At 41.0% G+C, this 15,482-nt stretch overlaps 1 protein-coding gene across 3 annotated transcripts in view; it reads right to left on the minus strand.

Moving 5' to 3' along the window:
* The window catches only part of zc3h4 (zinc finger CCCH-type containing 4), a 45,061-nt gene that overhangs the window by 21,028 nt on the left and 8,551 nt on the right, over positions 1 to 15,482 (minus strand). For 2 of the 3 annotated variants that reach the window (XM_073029380.1, XM_073029379.1), the window contains exons 3-6: positions 9,623 to 9,733; positions 7,255 to 7,546; positions 5,575 to 6,089; positions 674 to 787 (exon numbers count right to left, since the gene is read on the minus strand). In XM_073029380.1, coding sequence (XP_072885481.1) covers positions 674 to 787; positions 5,575 to 6,089; positions 7,255 to 7,546; positions 9,623 to 9,733 — 1,032 coding nt within the window. The remainder of the gene's footprint in view (positions 1 to 673; positions 788 to 5,574; positions 6,090 to 7,254; positions 7,547 to 9,622; positions 9,734 to 15,482) is intronic. The other variant, XM_073029381.1, reaches the window with a different exon arrangement.

The raw sequence follows: 15,482 nt of genomic DNA on the forward strand, positions 1-15,482 counted from the left end.
TGGTCATTGGAAAAGCGTTAGGCTAGGTCGGTCAACGATCGGAACAATTTTAAAGGATAAAGTGAGAAAGGCTCTGCCCCGATGAAAGCTACAATTATTACTAAGCAACGCAGTGGTTTAATTATTAGGTTTTGAGTTTTTGATCCTCCACATCAACCCGGCACGGTGGAAAGCGCACTAGGGAGTGATCTGTCCTGAGTCCCGAGAACTTCTGTTCACAAGCCCGGCGCTGAAACATACATTAAGTGTTTTATATACATAGAAAGGTAAAATATATACTATATACTAAGACAAACGTTTGACTAACTGACACTAAATAATACTGGATGTACCTGTTCTGACTTACTTAATAAAAGAACTTCCGATGTTTTTCGATTCCAATGCAAGATAACCCACGCACATCCTCCCGTATACTTTAAATCATCCCTAGATTACTTAGAATACCTAATACAATGTAAATGCTATGTAAAATGGTTGTTATACTGCATTGTTTAGGGAATAATGACAAGAAAAAAAGTCTGTACATGCTCGAACAACAAGTGCTGGAAGAGCACTTCCGGGTTTTCGCGATTCGCAGTTGGTTGAATCTGCGGATAAGGAGGGCTGACTGTACAATACATTGACATAGCAATTCAAAAGTACCAGTTACTCAGCTTAGCAAGACATTTCTCACCTTTGAACATCTACCCTCCACAAAGAACTTGCAAAGTACTTTTCCTTTCTTCTCTGCACATGGCTGATGACCATGATCATGCATGCTCCTCATACGCATTCCATCATCAAGGTTCTAGAAGACATAACAAAAACTGTCTGTCATGGAGTAAATGAGATAAACATGTTCAATAGCCTAAAACAGCATGTTTAAATCAAAATTAAGCAAGCACATGCAGTATGCAAATTGAATGAACTACAAAACTTAATTTAAAAACTGCAGTTTTTATGATTAGATGAAGAATTGAAATGAAGAATACTGATCCATCATTTATTGAAAGCAGCATAACAGGTAGGCAGGGTTGTAAAGAAAGCATTTGGCACATTGGTCTTAATAAATCAAACTAACTATTAAGTACAGGAGTAGGAATGTTATGTTGAAGCTGTATAAAAACATTGATGAGGCCGAATCTGGAATATTGTGTGGAGTTCTGGTCATCTACCTACAGGAAAGATGTAAGTAAGGTTGAAAAAGTAAAGAGGAAATTTACAAGGATGTTGCCAAGACTGGAGGACCTGTGTTATAACAAAAGACTGAAGAGGTTAGACTTCTGTTCCTAGAGTGTAGAATACTGAGAGGAGATTTGATAGAGGTATACAATATTATGAGGGGTATAGATAGGGTAAATTAAAGCAGGTTTTTGCAACAGAGTTTGGGTGAGACTACAACTAGAGGCCATGGGTAAAGGCTGAAAGATGAAATGTGTAAGGGTATCATGAGGGAAACTTTCTTCACTCAGAGAGTGGTGAGTGTGGAATGAGCTCCCAGCACAAGTGCTGAATGTGATTTTGAATTCAATGTTTAAGAGAAGTTTAGATAAGTAAATGGATGGTTTAGGTGCAGGTCAAAAGGACTAGACAGTGTAAATGGTTCAGCATGGACTAGATAGGCAAAGGGCCTGTTACTGTGCTGTAGTTTTCTATGACTCTAATTACAGAATGTTTGGAAGAGAGAAACAAGTTCTTTAGACGAGTTAATATCTTATGCTCAGTCTATAGGAAATGTTTGGCAAGAATGCCTAGATATAAATCCACCATTACATATGTCAGCCTCAGCTCAGATGGTAACAATGAATCCAAATTCTATCCTGCAGGCCTGAACATAAAAATCCAAGCTGTCCCTTCGCTGTAATAATATGGAAGTTCTGCACTGTTAAGTGTTCACATTTCTGAGGAAATTTTAATTGTCTTGGCCACATTTTTCTGAAATTCTATAGGAAAATTTTTAAGAAAAGCAGGGAAGTTTTCCATGATGTCCTAACTAATATTTAATGAGCAAAATTAAAACAGATGACAATCTCATTACCAACTGTCTTCTGGCACAAACTGGCTACTGTAAAGAGACACACAGAGTAAAACAGTCTACTCGATCAAATAGGGGTATCAATGGGAGGGAATGAAATACTTCCGTGGATAATGCAAAGGAAAAGTCAGTGAATTCCAGCCAATTGGGCCATTAATCCACTTAGAGAAGCCACTTATTTGGGCCACTCTTAAGTCACGAAAATAGCTGGGGTTTCCTTTGTTTATTTGGGACATTATGCTGCTTAACTGGGACAGGAGACATGCCGAACAGTTTCTACCTAACCTCAGTCATACGCATTTGCGTAGCTGTTAGACACTACACTATGCTTAGAGTGAACAGTTTTTAAATAGCATCAGCTGCATGTGCTTATGCTCAAAAACCCGTGATTTTTTGTCACTGATAGTTGACGAGAAATAATCAGTAAGACAATTCTGAATTGTTCTGCTCACTGCAGTTTCAAGCCACTTAGGCTTGGAGATGCCAGAAACAGCCAGGAGTGAAATGAAATGATTTCACTATTTCAACAAGTTAGGAACTACGAAGATCTGAAAGGTAATGACAAATTGTCTTGAGTGTTACAATGAAAATGAAGATTTGAGGAATGCTATTGTTGAAAGAATTGTATGAAGGTAATTCATTATCTGCACTACATACTGTACTGATTTTGTTCATTTACAGTCAATCAAAAGAACATGGCAGTATACACTGGATAAATTCCTCCAAGAATAACCATTAGGAAATTATACAGTTCTATAGTATAAATTAGAGATAGTGCTCTAATTTGTTCTTTTTTATCTAAAAAACATAATTTGTTACTCAGTTTGTCTATTTTGTGCTTTTCTAAGTATTTCCATGAAACTTGGGCTAATTGGAGCAGCCGCTTAATTGGACCAAAATGTACTGGTACTGGTGTCACTGTACATAATACATTAAAACATTTAAAAGGCATGAATCAAGTTGCACAATACTTACTTTCTTGTTCAATGTTTTGTACAATATGGACCACAGGAACCATGATGTCTCTGAGTCAGGTTTAATATCACTGGTATCTGTGTGTCAACTAAGATGACAATTTAAACTAATCCCATTAGCCTGCACATCATCTATATCCCTATTCATGTGGCTGTCTAAATGCCTCTTTAAGTGTTGCTGTCATCTCTGCTTCTGACACCTCGCCTGACAGCACATTCCCCAGCACCTACCGCTCTCCGTGGAAAAATAAAACTCACTGATCTTCATTAAACTTTCCTCTCTTTCACCTTAAATCTTTGTCCTATAGTATTTCACATTTCCATGCAGGAGAAAGATTCTAACTAACTATCTCCACCTTTTACCATTTTATATACTTACAAGATTACCAAGCCAGAGAAAACAATCCAAGTTTGTCCATCCTCTTCTTATAACTAATACTTTGAAATTCAGGCAATATCCTGATAATCTCCACATCCAGTGACCATAATGGCACATAATACTCCAAATGTGACCTATCCAAAGTCTTATACTGTACAGCTGTAACATGACCTACCAAATTTTATACTCAGTGCCCTGACTGATGAAGGCAAATATGTTGTACGCCTTCATTAACACCCTTTCCTCTAGTACTGCCACTTACACAAACCTAAGTATTTGCACCCTGAGGTCCCTCTGTACATCCATATTCCAAAGGGTCCTGCCATTTATTGCAGTTTCATCTTATATTTCACTTTCCAATATGCAACACTTCATACTTGTCCACATTAACTTCTCTCTGTGGATTCTCTGTCTGTATTTTCAACTGATCTATATGCTACTGGATCCTTTGACAAACCTTTCTCACTACACACAACTCTGCCAAATGTTGAGTTGTTCGTTCACCTACATTTCCATTCAAATCATTTATATAAATCACAAACAAAAGTTTGTCAGCATTGATCCCAGCAGAACACCACTGGTTACAGACCCTCAGTCAGAATAACACCCTGCGTCACTGCACTGTCTGTGTGGCCAAGCCAACACTGAATCCCATCTACCAAGTCTCCACATCCTCCACATTAAGTATTCACTCTGCCTTAATCTTATGCAGTAGCTTGGCATGATGGACCTTGCTAAATATTTTACTAAGAGCTACATAGACAACATTCACTGTCCTATCCTCATCAATGACCTTCATCACCTCCTCAAAAAAAAAATCAATCAAATTTGTAAGACATGACCTCTACTATACACAGCCATTTTGACTACTCCGATAAATCCATGCATACCCTAACTCTAATAATCTTCTCCAATGATTTCTCTACCGCCGATATGACTTGATTACTCAACCTGGGATGATTTAGTAGATATATTCCAGACAAAGAGGTGCCTCCCCGTGTGATCCAGCCGGGACACCATAGCGCATCCTGGATTAGGATTTTAGATAACCAAGTGCAAGAATGATGATAGTTATTAGAGAGGTGGTGGCAGAATTGGCAGGTGAAGTGCTGCTGGATTAACTCAAGTCAAGTCAAATTTATTGTAATTTAACTATATACATGTATACTGCCAAATGAGACAACATTTCTTCAGACCAGGATATAAAACACAATAGTACACATAACACACATATAACAGGCAATAATCCAAGAAAGTAAGAATTAAATCTACAGAATAATTACACACAGATAAACAACGTAAAGTGCATGAATCAAAAATTATCCAGTGACACTTTGAATGCGAAGCGGCAGGGAGTTCAGAAGCCTAAAGGCCTGAGGGAAGAAACTGTTTCCCATCCTGACCGTTCTTGTCTTTATACAAAAGAGTCTCCTGTCTGATGGTAGAAAGTCACAGAGATACCCGATGGATTGGTGGGATCCCTGATAACACTAAGTGCCTTGCATTGCAGTGCTCCTGGTAAATGTCTCCAATGGATGGCAGGCAGACCCCTATGATCCTCTCAGCCATTCTCACAGTCTTTGTAGGGACTTTTGGACCAATGCTCTACTGCTCTCGTAATAGATTGAGATACAGCTTGTCAGGATGCTTTCAATGGTGCTCCAGTAAAATTCTGTACAGATGGGGGTTGGGGGAGCCTCGCTTGCCTCAATCTCCTCAGGAAGTGGAGGCGCTGCCGTGCTTTCTCATTCAGGAGAGGTGATATTGAGGAACCACATGAGGTCATTCATGATGTGAACTCCCAGGAAGCTGGTGCACTTAACTCTCTCTGCAGAGGAGCCACGTATGCACAGAGGGGGAATAGTTCATCTGAATCTTCCAACATCCATAATAATTTCCTTGGTCTTTTCCACGTTCAGACTTTATTTAATAAAAACACTTTTGGAAGTACAGATTCAGAAATGAACCAAGCCGCAAATGGCTTGACTCTTTTACAGCATTTAGCTCTTTGGAGACAGCTACTCACAGTCATTGTCAACAAGTCCACACCAAAGACCACATTTTCACACCAATCTTACAAACATCCAATTCTATCCTCATCACAAAATTACCATCTACTCTCCAGATTCTATTACATATTCCCTTATCTTACAAAAGATATCTCAAACATTATCTTAATAAACAGAATAAGAATTTAAAATAATTACCGGCATATCTTCATCATAAAGGTCATGTTCACAATCGTCTGGAGGGTCCATCATGTGTTCTGGCAGTCCATGCCCTGGAGGTCCATGACAAGGAGGGCCATATCCTGGTCCAGGCCCATGACTTGGGCCAGGTCCATGTCCTGACCCCTGACCATGTCCTGGAGGCCCTTGCCCTGGCCCAGAACTATGACCTGGAGAGGGTCCATGACCTAGCCCAGATCCATGGCCTGGAGGGGGCCCATGTCCTGAAGGTCCATGGCTTGGAGGGGGCCCATGACACGAAGGTCCATGTCCATGGCTAGGGGGCCCATGTCCTGGTCCTTGCCCTGATGGCCCATGTGCAGACCCAGGTCCATGATCTGGAGGTCCATGTTCTGGAGGTCCATGCCCTGCCCCTGGCCCATGGCTCTGACCATGAACTCCTCCTCTGCCTCCTCTTACACCCCGTCCACGGGCCCTTCCTCGGCCTCCTCTCCCTCTGATACCGCGACCTCTCCCACCACCTCGCATAGGACCTGCAGTTAAAAACAGGAGATGAGAAAAGGTTAATTAGAATATTCAATGAGAATTTAACTTTTAAGGTAAGGACATGTTCGGCACAGCTGAGTGAGCCGAAGGGCCTGTATTGTGCTGTAGGTTTTCTGTGTTTCTATGTTTCTGATGCTAACCATGTGGAGATTTATTTGTATTTCATTCTGATAAGTGAATTTGAATGCTTCCACTGTACCAAATCTGAGTTCAGCAAAACTCAAACAGCAAACCCTTATTCTCATAGACATTGCAAAACTTACAAGTAATTACAAGAATAAACATTGTTCATAAACCCTGAGAAGAACTACTAATAAAACACAGCAACATCCAGTCGAGTTTTTGCTGCTAAAGTTTTTTCTGTATCTTAGTGAATTATCCAGAGAGATATGGCACAAGGCCATGTAAACATCTACCAGGACAGGTGGTGGAGGTTTTTTTAAGAGAGTTCTCAAAGCAGAAAGGCATAAAGATTCATTGCAGAAATTCCAAAACAATTACCATCAATGGTAACACACACATCAGAAGACCTGCAGATGCTGAAAATCTAGAGCAACTCACACAAAATTCTGGAGGAACTCAGCAGGTCAGGCAGCAGCTTTGAAAAAGTGTAAACAGTCGGCATTTTGGGCCAAGGCTCTTCTTGTGGACTGAAGAAGGGTCTCAGCCTAAAATGTTGACTGTTTACTCTTTTCCATTGAAGCTACCTAGCCTGCTGAGTTCCTCCAGAATTCCATGTGGGTTGTTTTGTACCGTCAATGGTTTAGGGAGATATCTTATTTGGCTATTGATCTGCAAATATCTAAATTAAGGCAAAGGATGATCTTTAACTGGAAAGGCCCATAAATCTTGAGAATTGCTGGGCTGATGAAGGTTAGATAGAGGCAGGGCTGAAAACACGGGCATGTCACAACACGGAAATGTCAGCATTTCTATAGTAAAGAGCAGCACAAAGAAATGGCTGGGTTTTGCAGTGATGATCATTATCCAGTGACTCCCAATAGAAACAGATTTCTCAAGAGGATTCAGAATTAATTGATTAATCAAGAATGACCTCATTGATTGACAATAAGATATCCCAAAAATGTCAATTCCATAGGTTCAGATGGAAAAGAACAGAAAATGTTAAAACACTGGAGTTCATCTTCCTACCAGATATACCTGATGTTCCATGTCCTCGGTGTCCCATAGGCACATGGCTTTGCTGTTGGTGTTGTTGTTGCTGTTGCTGAGAGGCCTCCTTTGCTTTCCTATACTGGCTTAATTCTTTGGCAAAATCATCATATTCTTCGTCTTCCTCATCTGGTACTTCCTCCTCCTCCACCCCCTCATAGTCAATATACTGTTCATCTTCATACTCCTCATACATATTGTAATTCATCTTCTCTGGTTTCATGTAGGTCTTCTTTGACAAAGGAGCCCCTGAAGATGGGGGATAAGGTGGCTGGATTAAGTAAACAAAAGACAAGTAATTAATTGAAAGACTGAAAGAAAATCAGAAAAAATGTTCAACTATCAAAGCATAATGGTATGTGGTTGGTATGTTCACATCCAATCCCACAGTGGGAGTACACAGCAGATTGACAGCAATATCCTGAGCGAAATAGCCTGATCCTGTTTAATTCAGTTTAGTACTGAAGGCAGAGAACCAATTCTCAACAGCAATGATGTTAATATTGGTAAGAGGTTAAGCACTGTTGAACACAACATAACATTTACAGTAATATAGCTAAGCAAAATTTGATGCTTCCAGCCCACACACTATCAAAATGTGAGATACCACTCTTTCAATTTTGACTTTTCTTTTAATAATCCTACAAAAGAGATGCATCTTCAGGTTTGTCTTTTTTGCTTTTTGCTTGAATTCTACTCAACCTGTACTCCTCTACGGTCTAGAGCAGGCGATCGTAACCTATTATATGTCATGGACCCTTTGGCAGTCCGGTAAAGCCCATGGACCCCTTCTCAGAATCATGCATATAAATACATAAAATAAAATACATAGGATTAGAAAAGAATCCAATTATGTTGAAATACAGTTATCAAAATATTTTTAAAAACAAATTTATAACCAAAGCATAACTGTACTATGGGTGCATCTCTTTCACACATGTGAATTGTACATTTGTTACATTTGTTATGTACTGCACAAACCTCCTTTGTACTATGCTTTCTTGATTTAAAAAACCAATAAAAATATTGCTGAGAAAAAAAACAAATTTATGATGCCATAAAAAATGTGCTTCTTCATTAATACATTAAATAACAAGTAGTGGTGAATGATAAAGGATATTTTAAGATGTTTGTAACAACTGTAATATGATATGAAAATATCTGTGACCTCCATTGGTGACAAAGTCACAGGAACTGCTAATACTACTGCAGCTTGTTGTCTACATTTAAAATCGGAGGAAAAGCTAAATCTCAGTTAGAGGTTAGTGAAAATAAAGATATGAATATTTTCCCTTCCAAGTTCACAGACCCCGAGGGGGTCCATGGATCCCAGGTTAAGACCCCCTGGTCTAGAGGTTACCTGGCATCCCATAAGGTTTTTCTTCCTTTCATTTTCAGGATCTGGCAAGACCATCATTTATTATCCATTCCTAAATGTCACCTTCTCTAATAATTGTCATCCTTCTGGTGAAAGTATTCCTACAGAGTTGCTGGGAAAGGAGTTCCAGGATTTAAACCCAGTGATGAAGGACCTATGATATACTAGATAGTGTGCCACTTCGAGCAGGACCTGGAGAGACGAGCATTCCTATGTGTCTGCTGTCCGTTGTCCTTTTCTTGCAGTAGAAGTTGCAGTTTTGTGACGTGTTGCTGCATTAGCCTGGAGTGCATTTTTATAAACACTGTTGTCGCTGCACGTTAGCAGCAAAGGGAATGGATGTGGAGGGTGGCTGATCAGGTAACAATCAAGGGGGCTGTTTGGCCTTGGATGGTGTGGAGCTTCAGAAATTGTTGGCACTGCACTCATCCAACCAAATTAAAAGTATTCCAAGTGCTGAGAAAGCCTCAGAGTACAAGAAGTGGTTTGCTTACTGCATGATACCCCGCCTCTGACTTGTCCTTGTAGCCACAGGATTTATACAGCGGGTTCAGCTGAGCTTTGGGTCAGTGGAGATCCGCTAATTATTGACAGTGGGGTACTTAATAATGGTAATGTTTCTAAATGTTAAGGGTATATTCTTAAACTCTCCTTTGTTGGAGATAATTATAGTCTGACACTTCTTGTGCTGCAAATGTTACTTGTAATTTATTAGTCCATGCTAGAAAAATGTGTAGCTTTCACATATGTAGGCTCCTTCATTTGTGAGGAATTGTGATAAACCAGTTGAAGGCTGCTTCTTGGACACTGTGCTGAGGAACTCCTGTAGAGGTGTACTGAGACTGAGCTGGATGATCTCTGGCAATCACAATCACTGAACTGTTTCCCCTTTCATACTCAATTCCAGCTCATATATGTATCCATACTTCCCTCCAAATAAAATGACAACAATTTATAATCTGTCCATACCTGCATATATGGTGGGCTGTAATCTCGATATTTCCGGTATCCCTTCTCTCCAGGACTATAGTCAGACTCATCACTATAATCTGAATAATCATCACTGGAAGACACATGTCGCTGAAAAGAGAATTGTAGTGGAAACTTTAAAAAAACAGCAACGATAGACACAATCAAATCTCTATGCATTACAACAGGGTGATCTACCAAATAATTGGTTATGTTACGAACCCCGTAACTGGGTTACTTACCAGCAAAGATAGAGGCGTCCATTGGAGTCTGATGATACTATTTTTAACAGTATTTATTAGTAAAAATACACAAAAATAATATCAATGTAAATATACAGATAATATACGTCATCAATACTAAACCTAAAAGTGCGGGTATAATAATAATCAATAAGAAATAAGCTCTATCGTTGTCTAGGAGATAATGAATTGTCCAATGGAAATCTAAAGTTCATTTCAGTTCATACAGGCTGCAGCCGCTGTTTGTTTGTCGCTGTGTTGCAATTGTTGGAGAGAGAGAGAGAAATAGAAGAATAACTTGCCGACTTTCCTTGGTACGGTCTTTATCCGTATCCGTCCTTTAGCTAGACCGTTCCATGGAGGACTCGCCACCCAGGCAAGGATGGACACACACATAAGCCCCCCCACCGGTCTCCTACGTTTCTCCTGGTGTGTCTGAGGGGTGTTCCCCAGACCCCTCTTTTATCCTCACTCACGGGGGTCTCAGATGTCAATCAGGTTGGGATGATGCAATCCCTCAACCGGACCGCTCTGGCTGTCCCCTGAGGGGTTTCAATGACTAGTACAGTACTCAATACACAATTCCTTCTCCAAGAGACAATAGCAGTAATCAGTGGTTCCGTTCCGCTTGTGTCAGGAGACATTCCACCTTGTTGTGTATTCTGCGTCTCTCTCCCTCATTATTGACGTGATGTGTATCTCTCTCATTTCCTGGGTCTCAGACCCGAAATAATAGCAATCCTGCGATTCTCAAAAAGGAGGGGCGACTTTGCACCCTTCGGCCCCTCAGAGTTGCTCCACATTCGTAACACCCCCATCCTTCTAAGGATTTTTACCACAGGTAGAAATTAACTAATACAGAGTCTTACAGAATTTCAGAATCTAACACAATACAAGAGTTTTCACTACAGAGTAATACAGTTATACATTCAAGTTAGCACCCAAACAGTTAGCGATTACATTGTCACTTCCTTTAATATCTTAATATCTTGTACCTTAATTGATTCCTGTAGCATCAGACTCCAATTTAATAACCACCTATGTTTATTCCTTTTCTTCAGCAAAACAAAACTAAAGAGTTGTGATCTTAGCTTACGTGTATATTACAAAAGTTTATGCAAATACTAATCTTTATTTTACTTTCAAACTTAACAGTCAATCTTCCATGGTGTTGTCTTTATTATTTACATGCTTTGTCAAAATCCCTTAAAACCAGATCCTGTTATTTAAAATGGCATCCCATCAACCCTCGCCCCTTTTCCAGTTAACTCCCACGTGGTTAGCTTGCGTACCAGTGTGGAATAGGCTTTTGCATGCTCCTTTCATAGGAGTTATTTTATCAACAATGTTTTCCAAACTTAGCCCATTTTCTGAACTTCCACACAATTTTTATTTTTAAGCAAGTTATTAGTTTTATCTTCAGGACCCTTCATTTTATTAGTTTTCAGTTTAATGTCTGCAAGCGATCCCTCTTTGTCCAAACAACATTTCAAATTCTGCCTCTTCATAGCACACCCTTGAATAACATTAGCGCGTGGGGCACCTTTATATTCCAAATCAAACTGTAATTGATTCGCAGGCACCTTGGTAACAAGCCATTGTTTCTTCAGCCTGGTTACTGCTTCTGACACCAATCCAGACTTTAAATTTTCTTCATTCAACTTAGGAACTACACTTTTCCCTTCTCCTTCAATAATAATATCCACATCACCACCTTTTATCTCCTCACTAACTTTTAACACACCTTCGAACACAAACAACTGGGAATTCTCACTTCCCACTATTACCAAGGTTAACCCTTTCTTCACTGAACCAAGTCCATCTGACCCACAAGGACTGCATTCCTTTTTAACTGAATCAGATACCTCAGACTTTTCTTGAGTTTCATTACTAGGTTCAGTACCACGTGCATCCATATTTTGAACACACTCAAACGGGACCTCTGCCTCTTCCAGGCTTTCAATACCCGTCCCCTTTCCAAATTCTAAGTTCCCCTGATCCTCCCAGCTACTCTCTGGGCAACTCCCTTCCGGAGTAAACTCAACCCTGTGGGCTGAAACAACCTCATCTGCCAACCCAGCAGACTCCTTCAAGGTAATGGCATCCTTTTCATCTAGGACTACCCTCATTTCATTATCGGGAACACCTTTAAAATTTTCAACTTCTTCAAACAGTTCTGTCAAGCCCAACAGATCATCCATGTCCAACCCTGGACCTTCTAACAGCCTTATCTGTTTCTCATTTTTACTCCGTGCCTCTATAAATTTCCTCCTGGCCAAGGGTAGGTCTACCTCCTCTCCTTTACTCTCTTTCACCTCCCTATTCTCCGCTTTACCACCCTCTAACCCCTCTTGGTACAGAGTCGATAAAAACGTCTCAGCCAAATCGATACTGGCCTGAATTAAACTAATCTCTTTCTCAGCTGCCTTTCTCGACATGCTGCGAGTGGTCGCGCATGCGGGATAGATCTTGGAACCTAGGGGCGGGTCCTCAACACTTACAGGCTGGCTTGTCAGCTTCATTGCTGACCAAACCTCACCACCGGCTAAATCGTTACCCAGAAGGACGTCTACGTCAGTTCTCAGAAATTCTGATCGCACCCCTATTTCAACTGGTCCGGATACCAGCTCACAATTTATAATGATCCTATGCAAAGGCACAACTTTTGTCCCTTTTCCTATGCCTCTCAAAGCTACCTCTCCCATCTCAGGACCAAAATCTAGTACCTTACTGAGAATCAATGACTGCTCAGCTCCAGTGTCTCTCTAGATCCACACTGGAACTGGTCTTTCTCCCTCTTTCACAGACATAATTTATTTCACAAATAAATTTCTCAGGCCCCTCTCGTATTCTATCTACCTGGGGCTTTCTCGTCGATTTACTGATCAACACAATACACCCTGTAGGGACTGCTGCTTTCCCTTTTCCTGTCTCCTTCCTCGGAGCAAAGCACTTAGATGCAATATAACCCCACCTTTCCACAATTAAAACAGGTCAAGCCAGGACCCCTCCTGCCATCTTGCCTTTCTTCCTCCTTATTTTTACCACTAGCTCCCGGCTGAATCTCTGCCTCAGCCGGCGGGTTTTCTCTACCATTCCTACGGTCTTTCTGGTAACTCTTAGTCGAGGAAAACTTTGTCTTGTGGGTTAGGGCATATTCATCTGCGAACCTGGCAAATTCGGATATGGACTTATTCGGCTTCTCGTTCAAATACATCCGGATATCATCCGAAACACAACCTTTAAATTCCTCAATCAGAATTAACTCCCTGAGATGCCAAAAATCTTCTTCCACCATTTCTGCTGCACACCAGCGATCCAAGAGCACACCCTTCTCATAGGCAAACTCTGCATACGTCTGATTCCACACTTTCTTTAAAGTTCTGAACTTTTGTCTATAGGCCTCAGGTACCAATTCGTAGGCCCGAAGAATGGCCTGTTTTACTTCCTCGTAATTCTCATACTCCTCCTCTTCCACAGACAACGCCGCCTATGCTCGTTGTGCCTTCCCTTTTAACACACTTTGTAACAATGCCACCCACTGATCTCTGGGCCACTTCTGACTCACTGCCACCTTTTCAAAATGCAAGAAATAACTATCAACATCCGTCTCCTTGAACGGAGGTACTAACCTAAACTCCCTACTAACATTAAACCTCTCCTCTCAGTCTGGCCCTTGAGCTCTTCGCTCTTGCCTTAACTTCTCCATGTCCAGCTCATGTTTCCTCTGTTTCTCCTTCTCCTCATACTCCCTTTGCTTTTCAGCTCTTTCCTTCTCCTTTTCAGCTGCTTCCAGCTCTTTTAACCTAATTTCATGCTCTGTCTTCCTCTGTTCCACGTCCAGCCTCAATTTTTCCAACTCTAACTGAACCTTCCCACTAGCTGGTACCTTTTCAGGGATCTGTTCCACTACCTCAGCCGAAAACACATTCTTCTCAATATACTGCTGAGTTACGACCCTCCGCATCTCCCGCTTTTTCATTGACAACCTCACCTCTGCGAGATTTAGTCCTTTCGCAATATTTATCAAGTCCGACTTTGTGGCTGCCTCTAGCGCTTCCGGAGTCGGGTTTTTTATAAATTCGTCTATGTCCATCTTTGCTGGTTTCCCATCTGGCTACCCGCGCAACCAGATCCAAGTTTGGACTTAAAAGCCCGATTTACTGGCCCTCCGATTTGGTATCAAATCTTGAGATGAGGCCCCAAGTTGTTACAAACCCCGTAACTGGGTTACTTACCAGCAAAGATAGAGGCGTCTGTTGGAGTTTGATGATAATATTTTTAACAGTATTTGTTAGTAAAAATACACAAAAATAATATCAATGTAAATATACAGATAATATACGTCATCAATACTAAACCTAAAAGTGCGGGTATAATAATAATCAATAAGAAATAAGCTCTATCGTTGTCTAGGGGATAATGAATTGTCCAATGGAAATCTAAAGTTCATTTCAGTTCATACAGGCTGCAGCCATTGTTTGTTTGTCGCTGTGTTGCAATTGTTGGAGAGAGAGAGAGAAATAGAAGAATAACTTGCCGACTTTCCTTGGTACGGTCTTTATCCGTATCCGTCCTTTAGCTAGACCGTTCCGTGGAGGACTCGCCACCCAGGCAAGGATGAACACACACATAAGCCCCCCACCAGTCTCCTACGTTTCTCCTGGTGTGTCTGAGGGGTGTTCCCCAGACCCCTCTTTTATTCTCACTCACGGGGTCTCAGATGTCAATCAGGTTGGGATGATGCAATCCCTCAACCGGACCGCTCTGGCTGTCCCCTGAGGGGTTTCAATGAATAGTACAGTACTCAATACACAATTCCTTCTCCAAGAGACAATAGCAGTAATCAGTGGTTCCGTTCCGCTTGTGTCAGGAGACATTCCACCTTGTTGTGTATTCTGCGTCTCTCTCCCTCATTATTGATGTGATGTGTATCTCTCTCATTTCCTGGGTCTCAGACCCGAAATAATAGCAATCCTGCAATTCTCAAAAAGGAGGGGGTGACTTTGCACCCTTCGGCCCCTCAGAGTTGCTCCACATTCGTAACAGTTAACACAGTTGTTATGGTATCATATTTGTTTACCAGACAGTGGCAACATTTTGAAAGTTATCTTTAGACATTGGTCTTGCCATCTCCAGAAATCAGCTTGGTAAACTGCACTCCCTCCATGACAGAAACATCTTACCTCAAAGAAGAGCAAAACTATACACAAAACTCCAGAAAAGGATCTCACTAGCTCTGTACAGCTGATCAAGATATCCTTTTCCAGTGCACAAATCCTCTTCAACCAATGATAATTATTACCATTTTTCTTTTTGACTGCTTGTTTAACCTGAATGGGTGGCACAGTAATGTGGATAACAGAACTGCTTTCTCACAGCACTACCTACCCAAATACCTACCTGCCCGCTGAGTAGAGTTTGTACATTTTCCTTGTAATCATCTGCTTTTCATCCCACATGACAAAGACGAAGGGGCTGGTAGGTTAATTTAGTCATTGTAAATTGTACCTTGTGCTGATGGTTGGGAGAATTGATAGGAATGTGTAGAGAATAGATTCGTGGTGGAATAAGATTACACTGTGAGCTGAGGGGCCAAATGATATCCTTCTTGGCCA

This window comes from Hemitrygon akajei, chromosome 25 (genome assembly GCF_048418815.1).
Source record: "Hemitrygon akajei chromosome 25, sHemAka1.3, whole genome shotgun sequence".
NCBI lineage: Eukaryota > Metazoa > Chordata > Chondrichthyes > Myliobatiformes > Dasyatidae > Hemitrygon > Hemitrygon akajei.